At 41.4% G+C, this 19,312-nt stretch overlaps 1 protein-coding gene across 1 annotated transcript; it reads left to right on the top strand.

The window, feature by feature from the left end:
* Positions 1-3,879: 3,879 nt before the first annotated feature.
* LOC119900055 lies at positions 3,880-5,332 on the top strand. The gene is made up of 2 exons (XM_038714838.1): positions 3,880-4,504; positions 4,639-5,332. The coding sequence occupies exons 1-2, from the start codon at positions 4,232-4,234 to the stop codon at positions 5,305-5,307; spliced, it is 942 nt and encodes a 313-aa protein (XP_038570766.1). The 5' UTR covers positions 3,880-4,231; the 3' UTR covers positions 5,308-5,332.
* The last annotated feature ends 13,980 nt before the right edge of the window (positions 5,333-19,312 follow it).

A 19,312-nucleotide genomic window follows, 5' to 3' on the forward strand; every position in this document is an offset into this window, starting at 1 on the left:
TCCTTGTAGGTTTGCTGCATTTCATACCCCTGCCCTTCATGTCAATACAAAGCCATTACTTCAAAGGTCTACAGAAAGACAGGGAGAAGTAACAAATGCAGAAAGAGGAAGATGGAAAGGAAGCAAGGTGTAGAAATTTGACAAAAATGAGTTAGCGAGACACATAAATAGATAGAGAGAGAGTGAAAACGCCTCAGGCCAGCACTGACCTCAGCTAAAATTACCCTTCTGCTGTTTTGCACCACTGCACCCAGCACCTATTCAGCACACCAGGTATTGTTAGCTTGTAGAGCATGATACAGTGACTGACAAAGGTGGTGCCCTGGCGCATTTTAGGCTTGTCATCTGTCAGGCTAGCAATGCTGCATGTGTCTACTTGATTATGTTTAACATTCAATCAGGAAATGGATCCTTTTTGAGAGAGGATTGGCCAGCTGGCAGTCTTAAACATTGATGTGTCAACAGAGCGACTGAGGGACAGAGACTAGCATCATCTAGATAAGAAGTCTGACGTTTTTTTATTTAAAATTATTTTAATGATACGTTTTTTTCCCCCAAGGAGTACATGTGGTCCTAAATGAAAGAAAATTAGGATCACAAAAAGAAATTTAGTTGAGTAACACCGAGTTTATTAGCAAGGAATTGTACAAACTGTACAATTTACATACCACAAATCTTCAATTAATAGCCGTGTCACAAATAGCAGCCTACCCTGTTTACAGGCCTGGTATGGGAACATATTTTGACAAAAAAACGCAGGTCTCGATTAGACGCCTGTTCTGGTTTTTATAGAAGTTCTTTTGATGTATCAACCTCTTAAACCCTGCAGGGTCGCCCACTCTGGCTGCTTCTATGCTGCTTAGATCGAGCATACGAATCTTAATGCTTAAACTTATGATCAATATGTCAATATGGACATTCTACACATCTCCACAATTCAATAGTTCAGTTCATTTAGCGGAATCAACAAGCCCCAAAGTCTAATTCAAATAGATTTACCGGTGTAACCGCCATGGTACAGGAGACAAAAAAAAGTGTACAATCCCCTTACCTTTGAAGCGCTCGTTAAGTTCGAATGCGTCTGTTCCTTGATTATTTATATTCCTTTAGTCTGTTAGGGTCCACCGATCAAAAAAGCTTTTCAGAAAAATTAATCCAAGTTATGAATACTGTCATGTGAAGTCCATTGCTCTCTCTTCTGCCACACTTTTCTCTCCCTGCACCTTATTGTTGAGTATGTTTGTATTTGTTATGTTGCTGCCTACAAAATAAAAGTGCATAAGCTGTGTGTCAGCGCTAAATCAAATAAATGACGTGTATTTGATATTATTTGATAATTTTTATACAAGTAATATTCATACTGTTTGAAATACTAATAATAAAAACTGTTACATAGTAGCCTATTTCAGTTTTGTGCAAAAGGAATTAAAGGACTCTCCCATATGCACGCCTGTCCCAAATATAGGTAGGGTCAATTCAGTAATTTTTACAGGCTATTAATCAAAGTTTAACGGTACATATTTATACTGTATGTATGTGTGTGCGCCTTCTCTGTGTGATACACATTTTTATTCCACTTGTTCACGTTTTACATTGATTGTTGTTGAACACTTTGTTACCTCTATTGAAGCATGCTATACAAATAAAGCCATTATTATAGATGTTTTTTGAAACTTTTCATATTTAAATCAGCTTTTAAAAAATGTACAGCTTTTTAAAACCCTGCTGACCTATCACAGTGAGTGAAAACACTCGTCACAGAAAACTCTTGGGCTTGTGATGCATTGGGGCTTATGAAGTGTGGAATATAGTTTGTGAACCAGGGAAGGATACACGATAAACCAGCACCTCATACACAAACCATGCCACACTTACGTGTGTTATGTAAACAAGATAAATAAATGATAACAATAACTTTAGTAAAATAGACATAAAATAGAACAAGAGGGAGGTGTTGATCTTAGGAGGCTGGCTAGAAGGAGCCCATATTGGCAAATTATGGCATCCTGGCTCTGGCTAAATCTTCATCTGTCTACTCCGTGCACCATCCACAACTTAGTAGAGTTCAATATTATAAAAGTTTGCTGTAGCACGTCAAACTTTTTTTGATGTTCCACTGTGATTTGTCAGTTCATGAAAAGTGACACTGACACGCACATCGGCTTTATGACTGATTCAACAAAAGGCACCAAATAAAGCTAAATAGCCAGCTAGCTAAACACAAACCTTGCTAATCTTATCCCTGTTGTCTTCTGTCTTACGGCTTCAGCTTCCGAAAACACATCTTTCTCGTTTGTGAAATGAAGTTGTAAGAGTATTAAGAGTATTAAGTTCTAAAGAAGCGCTGAATATCTACCAGTACCCCCGCCACTGTCGCTGTAGGCGAAACTTATGGAACAAGCACTGCACTTGCACTCTAAAAAGTGCAGGGAGACGTCACATCAGCCCTTGTGAACAGGCACTGCACTAGTTCAGTGTTTCCCCTATATGCATTCAGCAGTGGCGCACCGCCACTGCTGAATCATGACCGCCGCTACTAAATTTCCCACGATAATTAAACTATGCGCTACAAATGTTTTCACTCACACACTGTGGGAGCACAGCAAGACTCAATGCTTGGCTAGCTTCCTCTCATTGTTCTGTACATAACATCTACGTGACAGATGCTGTTATAACAGCATAACTCCTGTAAGTAATCAGGAGGTGCGCAGCGAGTGTTTGATTGTCCGAGCGGCGAGTGTTTGATTGTCTGAGCGGCAGAAAGTAGCCTGCAGCTCTGTCCTGTACAGACTGATTTTCAGATGAGTCTGAAAAAGTGGTTGTTAGGAAAACAAAACGACGGTGGTGACTGGAGGAGCTGAGGTTAGTAAAGCAAATTAGTGATGCAAACTAGTCCTTTTAAGCTAATGAGGAGATGTTTCTTATTGGATTTTATTATTTATTGGAATGCACCTCAGAAGGGAGGAGGTTTCTCATGTTGCACACAAAAGGCAAACATGAACAATCGTATCTGAGGTCATATTAACAGGGTTTTAGGGGGTGATGTCCAAAACATGCTGTGCAATAAATGTTAAATCACTGTGGAGAGCATCATAACCAACCAAATAACTTTCCCCAAATCTAAAGTTTGTAGTTCCTCCCCAGTAGATTGATCTTTGGCTGATGGGTTATTTATCATCTGCTCTAGCTTTTCCAACTCTTTGTTCAGGCATATGGTGAAAATAATGGCCCAATGTGATGTGAAATTACATACTTGTCATTGGAAATTTTCTTGGGGGAGGACCCGCAAACCCCACACCACCCTGACCATGACCACCAACACCAAAACATTCAACTAAGGCTCACATTACAGTTTTTCTCAAATGCTAAAACACAAAAGCCAATCCTCTAAACCAAATGACCAGTTGTCTAAACACATTTACTAAATCTAGCCATCATTTTCCAATATCATAAACACATTTCACATGAAGACACAATTCACAAAACACAATCCTCCGTTCACATAAATCTTAACACATTTTTCCTTGCTAAAACACAAGTTGCAAAAGAACTCTGCTCATATTCTCAAATGAAAGCTCATGTGATGCAAAATGCTTGCCACAGTCAGCAATATTTGAACAAAATGAACACACTTGGCGTCATTCATTACACACAACGACTCAAAATTGAAAACACCTGTTGCTAATGCTGTGACCACATGTATAAAAGCAAGTTCAGAGTGCACAGTTTGCTGAAGATTCCAAACAAACACAATGGATGAAGGCAGAGTCAGGGGAAGAGGTAATCGAGTCAGAGGAGGGAGAAGAGCAGGCCAGGGAGGAAGAGGAGCAGGCCAGGGAGGAAGAGGAGGAGGCCAACGAGGAAGAGGAGCAGGCCAAGGAAGAAGAGGAGGAGGCCAACAAGGGAGAGGAGAAGGTCCAGGAGGGAGAGCAAGACAACCTCGCACCATCATTATGGACGAGATGCGAGCAACAGTCATTGACCATGTCATTGTCCATGGCATGACAATGGCTGAAGCAGGACTAAGAGTCCGTCCAAACCTGAGTAGGTTCACCGTGGCCACCATTATCAGGGCATTCAGACAACACAACAGGTATTGTACTCTATTGCTTTCTTTGTCACAATACAATTTTACAAGCCTGTGAAAGTAGTCTATTAGTTTCAAATCAGTTGTTACTGTATTGTAAAACATGTCAATTGACAACACGTTTCTTTCTTTAGAGTTGAAAGAATGCCACATAGAGGTGGAAGGGTTGCCATATTTACAGCGGCACAAGAAACCCTCATTGTGGATATGGTTCGTGAGAACAACCTCATCAGACTCCGGGAGATCAGAGACAAAGTCATTGCCGATAATGTGAACTTTGAGGGCATTGATGATGTCAGCTTGGCCACAATAGACCGAGTTCTCCGGCGCCAAAAGATGCGGATGAAACAAGTCTATAGGGTTCCCTTTGAGCGAAACTCTGCACGACACAAAGACCTACGTTACGAGTATGTGCAAGTAAGTATACATCCATGTTCACAGTACAGTTAGTGAACATACTGTGTTGCTCAGTGGCCTACATTACTTCTGGACAATACTATGCTACCTGATTGACTGTTGTTCTGAACACCTGTGCACTTTCACATTTTCAGAGGATATTACAGTTGGACGCGATGGCCAGACCTCATGAGTACCTCTTCCTGGATGAGGCTGGCTTCAACCTGCAGAAACGAAGGCAAAGAGGCCGTAACATCATTTGTCAAAGAGCCATCACTGAGGTTCCTGGCCAACGGGGGGGTAATATTACTCTTTGTGCGGCCATGGGTTTGGAGGGGCTTGTCCACCGGCAGGCTGTCCTTGGGTCTTACAACACCCAACGTCTCCTAACCTTCCTAGAGGAGCTAAAAGATATCCTCCTGGACCGCCAACAACACCATCCTGGGCCCGAACATCCCATTTATGTGATCATTTGGGACAATGTATGCTTCCACAGAACAAACCAAATCAGAGAGTGGTTCACCACCAACAGTAACCACTTTTTAAACGTCTGTCTGCCACCCTACTCCCCTTTCCTGAACCCTATAGAGGAGTTCTTCTCATCGTGGAGATGGAAGGTTTATGACAGACAACCATACACTAGAGAGAACCTCCTAAGGGCAATGGAGCTGGCGTGTGTTGACATCCCAGTGGAGAACTTCCAAGGATGGATCCGCCATTCCAGGGCGTTTTTCCCGCGGTGCCTGGCAAGAGACAATATAGCCTGCGATGTGGATGAGGTGATGTGGCCCGATGCAGCTCAGCGACATGATGCCGCACAGTGATTGTGGTGTAAATAAAATAAATAAATAAAACTTCACACCCTGATCATGTTTTCAAGAGTACTGTTGTGTGCAATAGATTCTGTTTTTGCATTGAGTTGTGTTACAGTAGTGTACAGAATTTACTATAGATTTATACTCTTCATATGAAACTCACAAATCTAAATGCCCAATCCTCTGCAGAGATCTAAGAAGATCCATTATTGTAAAGTTTCTAAAAATATGCATTGGCAGTTATGAAACAAAGAACCTTCTCACAAATTGAGCATTGTGTTTTCAATTGTTTTGCTGTAGTGTGTAATGATGTGTATAGTGTTTACATTTTTGAAAGCTTGGAGCTGCTCTTTTGGTGTGAAAGTTTGAGTTTTGAAGGGAGAAGGTGTGGTTGTGTTTATGTAGCTTTAGAAAAGGGTGTTGTGTTTAGACACTGGAGAACATGGACGAAACGTTTGTGAAATGTGTTTTAGCATTTGAGAAAAACTGTAAACTGGGTAAACACTGAAGTTTTAAACTATTCCGATGTGCATCGCATTCTCATGGACGCAAGAGCAATACTGCTGAGACATGCTGTGTTGGGGTTTTATATTCAGACAAAAATTTTGCTTCACCTCCGCTGCTATAACTCCATCCTAGGGGAAACACTGTAGTTAATGTAAATGGAAGATTAAACATCAGTAAAGCCTCAGTATAGCTGATGAAATAAAGCCAGGCTTATTTGTGATACTGTTTTTGAAACAATTTCACAAACTTAGTTTGAAACCATGTTTTATTTTTTAATAAGCAGAGAACATAGTCCACCATTAAAACTTTTTTGTATGTAATGTTTTTTAAAACTCCTACACAGAACAGGCAGATGTAGTGTTGATGTCTATCTTCTCATCACTTGCAGTGGTTCTCAAATGTTTATCTTGAAAGTCCCCATTGAAAGCATTGAAACATTCATGCTAACCAAAAGTAGGCATCTTGGTAATAATTCCTCATTGCAAAGGAATACTGAAATTATGTCCAAAACTATGAAAATAAGACCCACGTTGTATAAAGACAGAATAATTTACCAACTAGCAATTTTTGCTACAACTAGTTACTTTCAGCGACATGTGCCTTGTGTGTTATCACTCGTTTGTGAAATGCTTTCTCCCCTCACACAAAGCAGACCAGCTGAAACACACATGACTTGCATGCACAGACACATACACACAGTCCCACAGTGCCTCAGTAATCAAAGAGCACAGCAGAGGGTTTATTTCTCTGGAGACTAGACCACTGCAGCTGCGCGCACGCACACACACACACACACACACACACACACACACACACACACACACACACATACATGCACACAAAACTATGTCCATAGTCCAATATGGAAACGCAAATGACTGAGTGGGGTACCGCCATGTGCTTGTGTGTGGTTGTTAATGGACAAAAGTGTGTATATGCTGATGTGTATGTGTGTTTTATGGAGTTAGACAAGGCAGAATAGAAATAATACAGAACAGTACTGAGGATTGATATGATCAGTGTTAGTTCAGCTAAGAGGTTCAACACTGTGTGTGTGCATTTTGTCCTTTCAGAAGTAGTGTGTCTCTTGTTTTATATTCTATGCTAGTCTCGCCCCATAGTCCTGCTACTGCACACTCATTGTGTGTATGTATTTGTGTGTGTGTTTCTGTGTAATTGATTAGGCTACCGCTACCTTTGACCTCATACTCCCATTAAAAGTCTGACCCCAGCTGTGCTACAGTGAGCAGTGTGTGTGTTCGTGTGTGTGTATCAGCAGGTGACCAAAATGTGTTTTTTGTGAGCTGTTCAGTATAATGCCTTTTATGCCTGAAGCGCTTCAATGAAGTGTCTTATTATAGTGTTGTGTGTGTGTGTGTCTGTGTGAGAGAGAGCCTGGCCTCATACAATCACACACATATAGAGCAGTGGCGTGAAATGTGTTGTGATGTCCCCTCTATGGGAAGCTGGTCTCAGACTGCAGAGAAGACGCTCCCTTTCTCAGACCTGCTCAGACTCATTGTCCTGACATACACACACACACACACACACACACACACACACACACACACACACACACACACACACACACACTAAGCTCAACAATAACTTTCTTCTCACCCTTATGTATTCTTCTATATTCCCTTCACGTTTTTTTGCACTGTGTGTACCATTACTGCAAATGCTTATTTCTATAATTGGCTAATTGATTACTTCTTTGTGTCAACAAATTGTGGAAACTGCCCGAAGTAACATCTTCATTTAGCTTGTTTTATTCAATAGTCAAAGACACCAAAGATATTCAATAAACAAAGATATAAAACAAAGAAAAGCAGAAAACTGCACATTTGAGAAGCTGTATCCAGCAAATATTTGCCATTTGTGTTTGATAAATGTCTTAAACAGCCATCAAAACTGATGGCAATTAATTTTCCATCGATTAATTGAGTAATCGCTGCACCGCTAATCATCACATCTGATTTCATGGTTGTACGTTTCTTAATTAATTCTCACAGATTGTGTTTTTACAGTGCAGTGTGACCAAGGCCATTTGGAGGAGAGGAGACTGTACAACAATGTGAGAGAGGGAGAACAATTGAAACTAACATGAGGTTCAGATATGAGATTATTTTACAGTGGCACTTTGGATTAGGCATGTTTAAATCTATTTAAATCCGCTGCAGAAATGATAAGGCCTTTTTGCTGTAAATTCCACAGCCAAAATATAGGTCATACAGAGCCGTGCAAAAGATGGAGAGGTGCCATGTGTATGTTTACATGTGTGCTGGAGTGTTGTATTCACTACAAAGAAAGCACACGCATGCACAAAAACCCCACCACCACCACCATCATCATCACCACCACTTTACCGTTTCCCAGGGCAACAAGAGCGAAATCTACCAAGAGGCATGTTGAGAATGAAGCAAGAGGAGAGGGGAGGACAGGAGGAGCAAGAAAAAGAGAGAAAGGGAGAATGAAAGAAAAGAGAGACAAGGCACATAAGACAACCCAATCTACCAAGACTTATTCAAATACAGCTGATAGAGGGAGGATGCTATTGGGGTCATCCCTGCTGTGACAGACACATATGTGTGTGTACAGAGAAAGAAATGGTAGATGTGACAATTGACTGATAAGCGTGCACACCAATAATAATAATAATAATAATAATAATAATAATGATAATAATGGGCGGCGCGGTGGTACAGTGGTTAGCGCTGTCGCCTCACAGCAAGAAGGCTGTGTGTTCAAAACCCTGGCCTTTCTGTGTGGAGTTTGCATGTTCTCCCCGTGTCCACATGGGTTCTTTCCGGGTGCTCCGGCTTCCTCCCACCCTCCAAAGACATGCAGGCTAGGTTAATTGGTGTCTCACAAATTGTCCTTAGGTGTGGATGTGAGTGGTTGTCTATGTGTGGCCCTGCGATGGACTGGCGACCTGTCCAGGGTGTATCCCACCTTTCGCCCGATGTCAGCTGGGATTGGCTCCAGCCCCCTGCAACCCTGTACGCAGGATAAGCGGTTGACGATGGATGGATAATAATAGTAATAATAATATTTATTTATATAGCACTTTTCAAAACCTTGTTACGAAGTGCTTTCACAAGCACAAAGACAATAAAACAGATATAAAACAGAATACTTTATATACTATAGCTCAAACTTGCACACATCCAAATAATTGGCCTGGGTGTGTATGATAGAATTACACCTGGTGTGTGCACATTGTTGCCTTAACAAACTACAGGGATGAAAGGAGTAATTTTAACAATGACACTATTGATGTAATGTAATGCTTTTGCATTTGCGTTGCAGTAAAAGTGAGATTAAGTACAACAACCAGTTGCAGAATTATATACACTTAAGTCTTATTGTGTAGCCTCATTTAGAGACATAGACCACTTTTCCATAACAAACATAGTGTATATTCACTTTGAAAGTCAGAAGCAAAGACAAATGACAGCCAAGGTAGTGTTACACTCATCCAATCAGGTGTTGGAAGGATGCTTAGTGAATGAGAGCATTGGCATCCATTTGATGTCCAGCCTACCTTAAATTACATATGTGCCAAGCCTGTTCAGCTTTGCCACACCACCACGAGTAAAGCGAAACTTGCTGGCTTTGCTACCTTACCCTCATTTTATTCGTTATCTTATCTCCTGCCTCCTTTTCCCCCACTGCCCATTCTCCAAAATACTTTGTTCCTATTTTCATTATGGGCTCTGCTCTACACTGTCCTGTTCCTCTCAATCAAATCTGCCCCATCTTTTCTTTTCCTCCTCCTCTTGCTGAGCTCTGTTGGTGATATTGGGTTTTTGGGAGGGAGCACAGTGGCAGTGCTGGCATCTGTTCGAAGGACTGGCACACTGCCAGCCACTGAACATCACTCCGGCAACCAGAGTCACGCTGCTGGATTTATCTCCAACCAACCTGTCAGCTGATGCTCTTTGTGGGCGTAAGAGGAGTGGGCATAGCGTCAATGGCATTTGCACTGCCGAGTTGCCTACAGGAGATTTAAAAATGGGGGGGGGGAGCCCCTTATGGGTGCTACAATGCTGAGAAAGTGAAACAGCTTTTTAGAAAGAAGCACCCAACTTCCAACAGACTGAACGTTGAAGCACTCAAAGAACAGAGAGTGCAAGTTGGGTACGAAGGGAGAGAGGGCACACAGTATGAGTATATAGCAAAGGGGAGTATAAGGCACAGGAAAAGGCGCAGGAGGAAAATGGTAGAGACTGAACAGGGGAAGAGATTGAGAGAGTGACAGAGGAGCCCAAGAGGAAACCATAACTGCATCTGAAGCTTACAGGATATGTAGCAAAAAGAAGAAGAGAGGAGAATGAGACAGATCACATTTCTGCAACAAAGTGGCTCAGTTAGAAAGAACAGTTTGTCACCTTGTGGCTTAATAAGTTTCATTTTCACATTCTCTTTGAGCAACGCTAATACCAAACAACAAAGTAAACTACACCTGTTTAGAGGGGAGGAGAGCTCATTAAAATCAAACTTCACTTACATCTAGTATTTCCCACTAAATGTCCAATAATACCAATCAGTCTGCAGTCAATGAGACACGCTTGTAAATGCCACTGCATTTACTGAAGGAACTGCAAAGATATTCAGTGGCCACCATGGTCAGATGAGAATCATGGGTTTGGCGTGCCGGTCCCCAAGATAAGCGATGAATCAATTGGTAGCTAATATAACCTTTCAAGCAATTAGTACCATGACAAATGTATAAGATATGATTACTCGGCTGGTCGTCTGCAATTTCCTGAACGGTACACCGTCAGTCAGAGCGGGATTGCACACTTCGGGTCTTTTTCACACATTCCTGAAGCACATGATACAATATTTGATTGACCGATTGTATATATGCAATTCTGTGTTTGAAACTCCAATTATAAAATCACCTGCCCACAGAAGCAGAGAGAGATGCAGCCAATTTGTGATCAGCCGTATCTAAGAGCCACAGTATTTGCATTTGAGCATGTTGCTTTACTCAGCAGTGAGATGTCGTGACACGCAACACTGTAATTTTATCACACTATTCCAGAAATGATACAATTTTTTAAGCCATTATATATACAAAGCATTATGAGGCAGCATAACAGGGTGAACTGTGTCACTGATAACATGACTGACATCATCTCTACACAGTCACAGCAAGGTGAGTAATAATAATAATGATAATAATACGAAATGGCCTGCTCTGACCCAGTAGGGTATTGCAATCCTTGTGCCAGAGGTTTACTAAGAAAGTGAAACTAGTGAGAAATTTGTAAAATTCCTGTGACCATGTGACCTGACCAATGATCCAGGATCAGAACTTGCTGCACTGACGTCTGCACACTAACAAATGCTAGGAAGATTCCAGAGGGGCCCCAAGCAAAATTATAAGAAGCTTATTCTCAGTAGAACGTCATTCATCCAAAAGTTACAACATGAATTTAATCAGCTATCTACAGCATATAATGTTATCCAGTTATGTACCAGCAAAGTCTAGCAATGAATGTGTGTCAACTTATATAAAACAGCTGAAAATATTTGGGAGTCCTTGTCCTAGATTAAGACTTTTAAAGTACACGATTGCAGGTATATTCAAGGTCCATGGGGTAGCAAGCAAAGACATCATTACATTTATCCGCCAAAGTAACAGACTGTGGGCTACTTACGACAGTTCTCCTCGTCGCTGCTGTCTGAGCAATCATCATCATCATCACATCTCCACAGGGTTGGAATGCACCGTCCGTTCTTGCACTGAAACTGCCCAGTTTCACACTCAGACTCCGTATGAGTTCCTGTGTTAAAAAACAATTTGTCAATCGTTACTTTCATTCATTTAGTGGTCAGAATCACAATTTTAAAGAATATCAGATTAACAGAATATAAAATTTTAGAATACATTAAAGTGTATAAAAGTCGCTTTAAAGTAAATCAATTTAGAACTGTAGATACATGGTGGGGTAATTAGATGTATTTACAAGAAAGAGGCAGTGTAAGTACTTACTGACTACCAACTGTTTACATAGCTGTGTTTCCCCAGTTTTGGAGGTTAACTAATTTAATCATGTTTTCTGCATATAAAAAATTTCCAAAATAGCCTCAAATAGATCACATACATGCCTTTACTTAAGTAAAGTAGGTAATTAACTACATGTCCTGTGTATTAGGGGTTGCAAAGTGGTACATAAAATTGCTCTAAATCTTCCAATACTGTAGGTAGTTTTCCTACAACAGCTTGTTGTAATCTGTAACTCAGTAAGGTACTGTGTTTTTCTTAAAACCAACATTCCCACAACACGATCTACACTTTTGCTATCATAATATGCTTATAATGGGGCTTGCTTGTTTGTATGGATTCAATAGGCTTCGGTGCGACCATGACTGCCTACCACCAATGTCCTAGTGACACTTAAACACAAAGATCTTTTTAGTGAAATCTATTTAAGCGTTTTTCTCGGCTGCCACTAACGTTACAAGAACACCGAGCACAGACTATCGCAGCCTGTACTTTTATGTTGACATCACCACAACAGCCCGTTCTCGCTGTAACATCAGCCTACTGCATTCAGACACGTGTTGGGATCAAATATTTTCTTCCGCGTATTATCACCTCAAGCCACCAGTCATCATTCACTGCACATACAAAAGTGGCAGCACTTGTGAGGACGCAGGCTACATCCGAGAGACAATCCGTTTCTCGGTAGGCAGCGATCTCCAAAGCGTTGCCGTCCGTGATGCGATGCAAATTCACCCCCTCGCTGAGACAAGTGTCTTACCTTTAACGCAACGGAGCTCCATGAGTAACAAATGTAATAGCACAAGCTTTCCGACTTCTGTCCACATCTTTAGATCCTGGGGTGTCAACGGTTGTGTTCATGCAAGTGAAAAAACAGTTAAGGATCCCCAACCTCTCACTCGCTCTGTATGATCCGCGTGCTGCCTCTGCTCCTGAGTGCGTGAGCGTGTGTGTTCAGCCTGGATCTCCTTTCTCTGCCTCTGCCTCGGCTGCAATTTGAATGAGTGACGCTTATGGGCGGGATGGCAAGGGACAGTGCCTGCGGATAATAGGTAGGCACTACATCGAAACGGTTGTTAACCAAGGAAGTCATATCTGCACATTCTGTTGAGTCACGTACATCAAACTTAAAACGAAATGTATATAGCGTATCACCGCCTGCAAAGTATTGTTAAAAACAAGCTTTGTAATGGATAGTTAATAGTAGTAACTAGTACACATCGTTCACTTTCACATTTAACTTAGACGAGAAGACAGATGCCAATGTCATATTTTTGTCCGTTAGCTAACGTTAAGGTTAAATATGAAGATACAGTCAGAAGGTGGCTAGCAAGGCGAAACCGCTAGACTGGCTCCGTTCGAAATTCACTTCTACATGTAAAGCTCACTAATTAACGTTAGCTCGTTAATTAACACCTGGACTTTAAGCATATTCAAATATAAATAACAAGTAAGTAAGTTCAGGAGGTATTGGTCCAGCTTTTTTTTTTTATTATACCATTAAGTTATACCTATGGTAATACCCATTAGGCCTAGAGTCTAGGCCTAATGGGTATTACCCTATTAGGTATAACTTTTGAGCTGGTGTTGCAGAGATTCACCTAGCTTCTAACTGTCTTCCTCCGAACGCCTACGCTGCTTACTCTGAAATGGCACCTAACTGAATAGCCCTGGAGCTTTCTTTACCTAAAGAACTACTACCTGAGTGAAGAAATAAATTCAGTGTCTACTACTTGTATTTTAAATGCAGTGATTATATATTTTATTGCAAAAGCAAGGGCAAGCATACAACTTATACTGATTAAAACTAACTAAAATGATAAAATGTTTAAAATGCAAAATCTGGTTATAATAGCTGAGCTTGAGTAATTTAGATGTCTTCTTTTTGGGGTGAAAGGGAGGGGAAGGAATCGTCCTGAAAAAGGAGATCTTTCCCTCTTTTGCGGATCTGTAGAATCTTGTAGAAACTTGAGACTTTGTGCAAAGCACTCAAAATGTGTCTAAAAGTCTTCAGTCCATGTTGCATTTGAACAAGGGAAACTTCGGATGGTTTGGGCGTGGTTATCCTCTGTAGCTCAATCTCTCGAAGTACACTGAAGAAAACTCTGAAGTATTCTCTAGTTGTTTTCTGTTCAAATCCCCAACTCTTGTCTTAGGCTCTTGGTCCAATGCGGTGATGATCTTGCTTCTGAGTTCAATGTCTTTGAGCTCTGCCGAGGAATAACACCGATCTATATCTGACTAGTTTATATAGTCTTTCTTCAAGTTGTCTTGGGGTGTAATTTTGTGTGCGTCAGGGTCAGGATATGTCCATCTTTCTTTGGTCCTTCTGCTTCTCCTTTTCTGTCCCTGTCTCTGCTGGTGACTCATAGTCATGATGTCTTCACCCAACATCAGCAACCTTTTCCACAGTTGTTTAACCTTTACCCTAATTCTTCTTACTTTCATATGAATTCTTTTACTGTGAAATTATCATTTTAATTTATTCATGTTAAATATCAATAACATATCCTGATTTTCAATCATCATCATTTTATGTTTACACAAAACATCTTTCTTTTAATCATTAAACATCAAGCTATATTGCTTATAGCATTGTTAAGCTCAGTGTTTTGCAGAAATATGTTCGACCCCAGTAGACCCTGTGTTTTGTCAGTAATCAGGATGCTTTCCTGGACTTGTTACAGCTGTTGTGTATTTCTTTGACATTGCCTGTCACATCATCTGCATGCGAACAGAAGAAACACCTACGGAACAGAAGTGGTGCCCTTTGTTTACAGTCGATAGAGCTAGAGCTAAATGAATGACCATTTTGCAAATAATCACTAAAACAGGCGGAGTATTTTTCCCTAACCAGTAAGTACACATTTCTTTAGCTTGACTATTAGATGTCAATTCAAGACTTTGGTATTATTGTTTGTATAATTTGTTGTCTTGCAGTTAGCTTAAGTTTAGCATAGTTCACTGGGCATTGTGCCCTTGAATGTGATTGTTGTCTTGTGGTTGCTATGTGCTGGCTACAGCATGTAACATTAACATATAACCATAGACTGTATATTGCATATAACATAAAATTGATGATGGTGTTAATGTTGTGAGCCTAACGTATCGTTTTGTGTTTTATAACGCATTTGTAAATGTTATGTGCAGCTTCTGACGGTATAAAAAACTGATTGGCTGACTGTAACCGTGCATGACAGCAAATTGTGAATACAGTCAGTGTCTGAACAGTCTGTCAGTGAGGCATAAATTTAGTCTTCAGCTCACTGAAGCACTGCATGATGAAATGGACCTCAGAAGAAAAACACCAGACCTACATTGTGTGGTAGTACAAGTATAGTAGAAACACACCTTTCATATTTAGCAAAGTGTTTTTAGCATCCTGTATCCTATTTAAATTCTGTTTTGGCCAGAGAGCCCATTTATTGTGGGCAACGGGACTGGGATGTGTGCCGAGCGAAGTTTCATATATGAAAAGGATGACCATGCAAATTAATGATTCTACACGTGCAACCAGATGGTACCAAAGTTTGTTTTTTCTGTAGCTGTGCTGCTGCTCAACCAGCATTCTCTATCTTTTTCTTGCTGTCTATTTTTAGACTCGTCATTTAATATATAAAGTTCATTCAAATGTCAGTAACATCAGAAATTGCCTTTGATAATCCAATTATATGTGTAAACAATAACACTAGCACTGCTGCTCTCATGCTGCAACAGGCCTTGTATCTGTTGCTATTGGAAACAACAAACTATAAGAGAAACAGGGATACCATTGGGATACCATTGGGATACCAATTATCTTATATCCACTTTTGTTTCGCACATTCAAAGGCATTTAATAAGGTTTATTTTCAGTTCACATTGAATTACTGTAATAGTATTTCTTTAGATGAAAGGAATCCATAAGCGCTATGTGTCATTTGTTCACCGCGTTCATATGAGGCTGACAGATTCTCAGTTGTAAAACCATAATTTTTCCAATGACCGTCATTTAAAGGTGCAATGTGTAAGATATGGCCAGAATTTTAGTTTAACACATTAGTGGGTCAATGACATGACGCCTACATTTTCTGTCCAACTGTTTTTTTTTTCATTTTGAAAGCATAAAAACATTCCATATAAAAACAGAACCTCTCCCATATGTGCTCACTTTAACTTTAAAAAAAACATTAGTTCTTTGTAATTTTTCTGAGAATTGAAGTGTCAAAATGTCGTAGTGCGACCGTCCGACCATGATTGCTGTTTTGAAAACTTCTTTGAAATTACTTTAAATCTATTCAAAATTGTGTTTTGCCCTATTTGACATGATTTACAAAGTGTTATGTAGTCCTCTTCAAAATCGCAAAGCATCTGTATTTATATTTCCATAATAATACACAAGTGAACTTTGTCCGATGATGTCCATTTTATGAAATATCATGTGTGACCATCAACAAACGACCACTTTCGGAATTTTATGTTGAAATCCATTAGAAGACAGGAAGTTTAATAATATACCAATTTGCCAAGGACCCATTGAAATAGCAATTAGGTTTGTAACTCTCTCTCAAATCTGGAAAAATTAAAAATTGTAACAGCTGGTATGTAGTTGCCACTTTTGGATATCATGTGGTATGGCCTAAGAAAAACAATTAACATAAAGTTATTTCTACCAATATTTGTTTTGATAATAAATTTAATCGAGTCCTTTAGTAGGAAGCTTTCTTGTTTTGTTTAGGTGGCCTATTCTGTGCCTGTAAATTTTGACTAAATAGACTAATTAGATAGAAAATATCATGTGATGCGACCAAATATCATGTGGTGCGACCATTGCAGAGTGTTTTCCATGATAGGCAATTAAGTTTTTGTCCTTTTACATTCAATTGATGACTTTTACATATAAAGTACTTTTATTGTAGTATGATTTGGAATAGATTTTTCTGCAATTTGACACACTTTTTCTTATATTTCTGAAACAACAGATTGTTTTTAGTCATTGTACAATATGTTATGACATATCATATTTTGTATGTATTTATCTCTCTCCCAGCACTGTCAAATGTTCTTCTCCCTTAGAGTGTGTGTGTGAGTGTATGCAGGTAATAGAGAACAGGTGGGCACACTGGATTGGTCCTGCAGAGCTGATTGCTGCCTCCTGATTGGTCACCTGGATGACAGCAGCCATCTTAAACCCCACTGACAGGAACCCCCACCTGAGCCTGTATACTGTGTGTATTATCTGTTTCCATTGAGTAGAGAACCTGTGTAGTGAGCATATTAGACTTTGTAAGTAGCTTACCTTAGTAATGTTGATTATTGTCTTATGACAACCTTGTTTTGTTGGCTTTAGCTAGAGCCCTGCACGGGCCTCAAATCTAGGCCCAAGTCCAGCCCTGGCCCGAGACGCTCAGGCGATAGCCCGACCCGTGTCCGACAGCTCATCAAAATTATTAGCCCGAGTCCGAGCCCAAGCCCGAGCCTGTTTTTTGTTTTTTTGTTTTTTTCATTACATAGCAACAGCCTGCCCTATTTGCAGCCATTAAAATATGTCAGTTTTGTTAGTTATGTTTCTTTTCATTTATTTATTAAGTTAATTTAGACAAATGTATGGAGCATTTTGTTTTGACGACCAAGCAGCCGAGCCGACAGCGAGTAAAACATATATGTATATATATATAAAACACTTCAAGCATATCACACAGTTAGTTTAATAAATGTTTATTTATTAAACCACAGTTTAAAACAACATTTTTGAAATACTACAGTGAAGCAGGCAGGCTGCTCGCAACAGCACTCGCAAACGAAATGAGCAATAGCCTACAATCTAAACAAATTAAATTAAATAAATTAAAAACAATCTTGCAGGTTATCTTACCTTATACTGCACCAAAGAACATGGCCATTCTTTTTTCCAGTAGTTTCCAACAGTTAAACGAAAATAAAGTCCAATCAAAGGAAAAGTTAGAACAGTCTCTTACAGAGCAAGGTTTTAACCCCGTCCTCCTCTCTTCTATCACTCTTCCCGCTGTGCTGAAGACACGTTCGCTGCTGCTGCTGTGGGGACACTAATCACAGAGCGAGCCAGTCTTGACAGTTGCGGTAGCAGGGTCTCGTGCTGTTTCTACCAGAGCTGCACATCTCGCCGAGAATCCTTCTGCGTGCGTGAGACTGTCATGTCAGTCATATGTCAGTGTAATTATAAGATTAAAAACAGGTTATGAAATGTCTCAGTGATGACACTATGGGAACACCCCAAGCGTGGCAGGGCTGAATTATGAATGAAACTACTCCAATCCTATTGGTGTTGCTCGAACGATAGCGTGGGACGGCGTAACTGGAGGCGTATAAAGCACGTCGGCACACAGGACAAACCAGCTCTTTGCTATGAAGCAAGGCGCTCCAGGCGGGGTGAGGCATGGCGGACCGACGCAGTGTCTCATTCCCCTTCTCGGGGAACAAGGGTTACATACGTAACCCGAGACGTTCCCCTTCGAGGGAACTCGAACTGCGTCGGTGACGACACTATGGGAACAAGATACCCGCTATGCCACGTCGAAAGCCTCTGCCTGCCCCAGCGTGTACCTGTAGGCACGACTAAGAGGAGAGCGCTAGGGTGCCGGGCGCAGAAGCAAGGTCCAGACTGTAAAATCTGATGAAGGTGGCAGAGTGGCCCAGCCAGCTGCCTCACACACATCCCGAAGAGAAGCCCCTGAGAGGAGGGCCCTAGAGGCCGCCATGCCTCTAGTAGAGTGGGCCTTCACAGCCATAGGTGAAGGCAAACCGCGCACCTGATAGGCCAGGGAAATAGCCTGAACTATCCAGTTGCTGATAGTGTGTTTAGAAGCGGGGAACCCAGCCTTGGGGGACCCAAAACACACCAGCAACTGGTCTGCTTTCCTCCACCAGGAGGACCTCAGTGTAAATACTCAGTGCCCTGACAGGGCAGAGCAGATGAAGTCTCACGTCCTCCGCCGTCACATGAGGTGGGGGATGAAACGCCTGCAGCACCGTAGACCCTGCCATACTGGACGGCACCTTGGGGACGTAGCCCGGACAGGGGTGCAGGACAGCCTTGACCTTCCCCGGGGCAAACTCCAGGCATCGAGGAGACACCGAGAGTGCCTGGAGTCCCCCACCCTCCTCAGAGAGGTGATAGCTAGGAGAAAGGCCATTAAGGCCTTAAGGGTCAGGTGCTTGGCCTCAGCCGACTCCAGGGGTTCAAAGGGGGCCTCCGCCAATGCTTCGAGAAACACTGCCAGGTCCCAGGTGGGAATCCTGGAGCAAGTCACGGGTCTCATCCTCCGGGCTCCACGGAGGAAGCGCACGACCAGCGGGAGCCTCCCCAAGGACCCCTCCCTCAGAGGAGCGTGGAACGCCGCAATGGCAGCCACATACAGCTTGAGCGTGGATGGGGAAAGACCAGCAGAGAAACGGTGCTGGTGGAACTCCAGTACCGCAATTACCGGGCAGGTAACTAGGTTCACCGCCTTCTCTACACCAGGTGGAAAA

This window comes from Micropterus salmoides, unplaced genomic scaffold (assembly GCF_014851395.1).
Source record: "Micropterus salmoides isolate LMB-PRFRI ecotype aquatic unplaced genomic scaffold, ASM1485139v1 Ms_hic_scaffold_1204, whole genome shotgun sequence".
Taxonomy (NCBI): domain Eukaryota; kingdom Metazoa; phylum Chordata; class Actinopteri; order Centrarchiformes; family Centrarchidae; genus Micropterus; species Micropterus salmoides.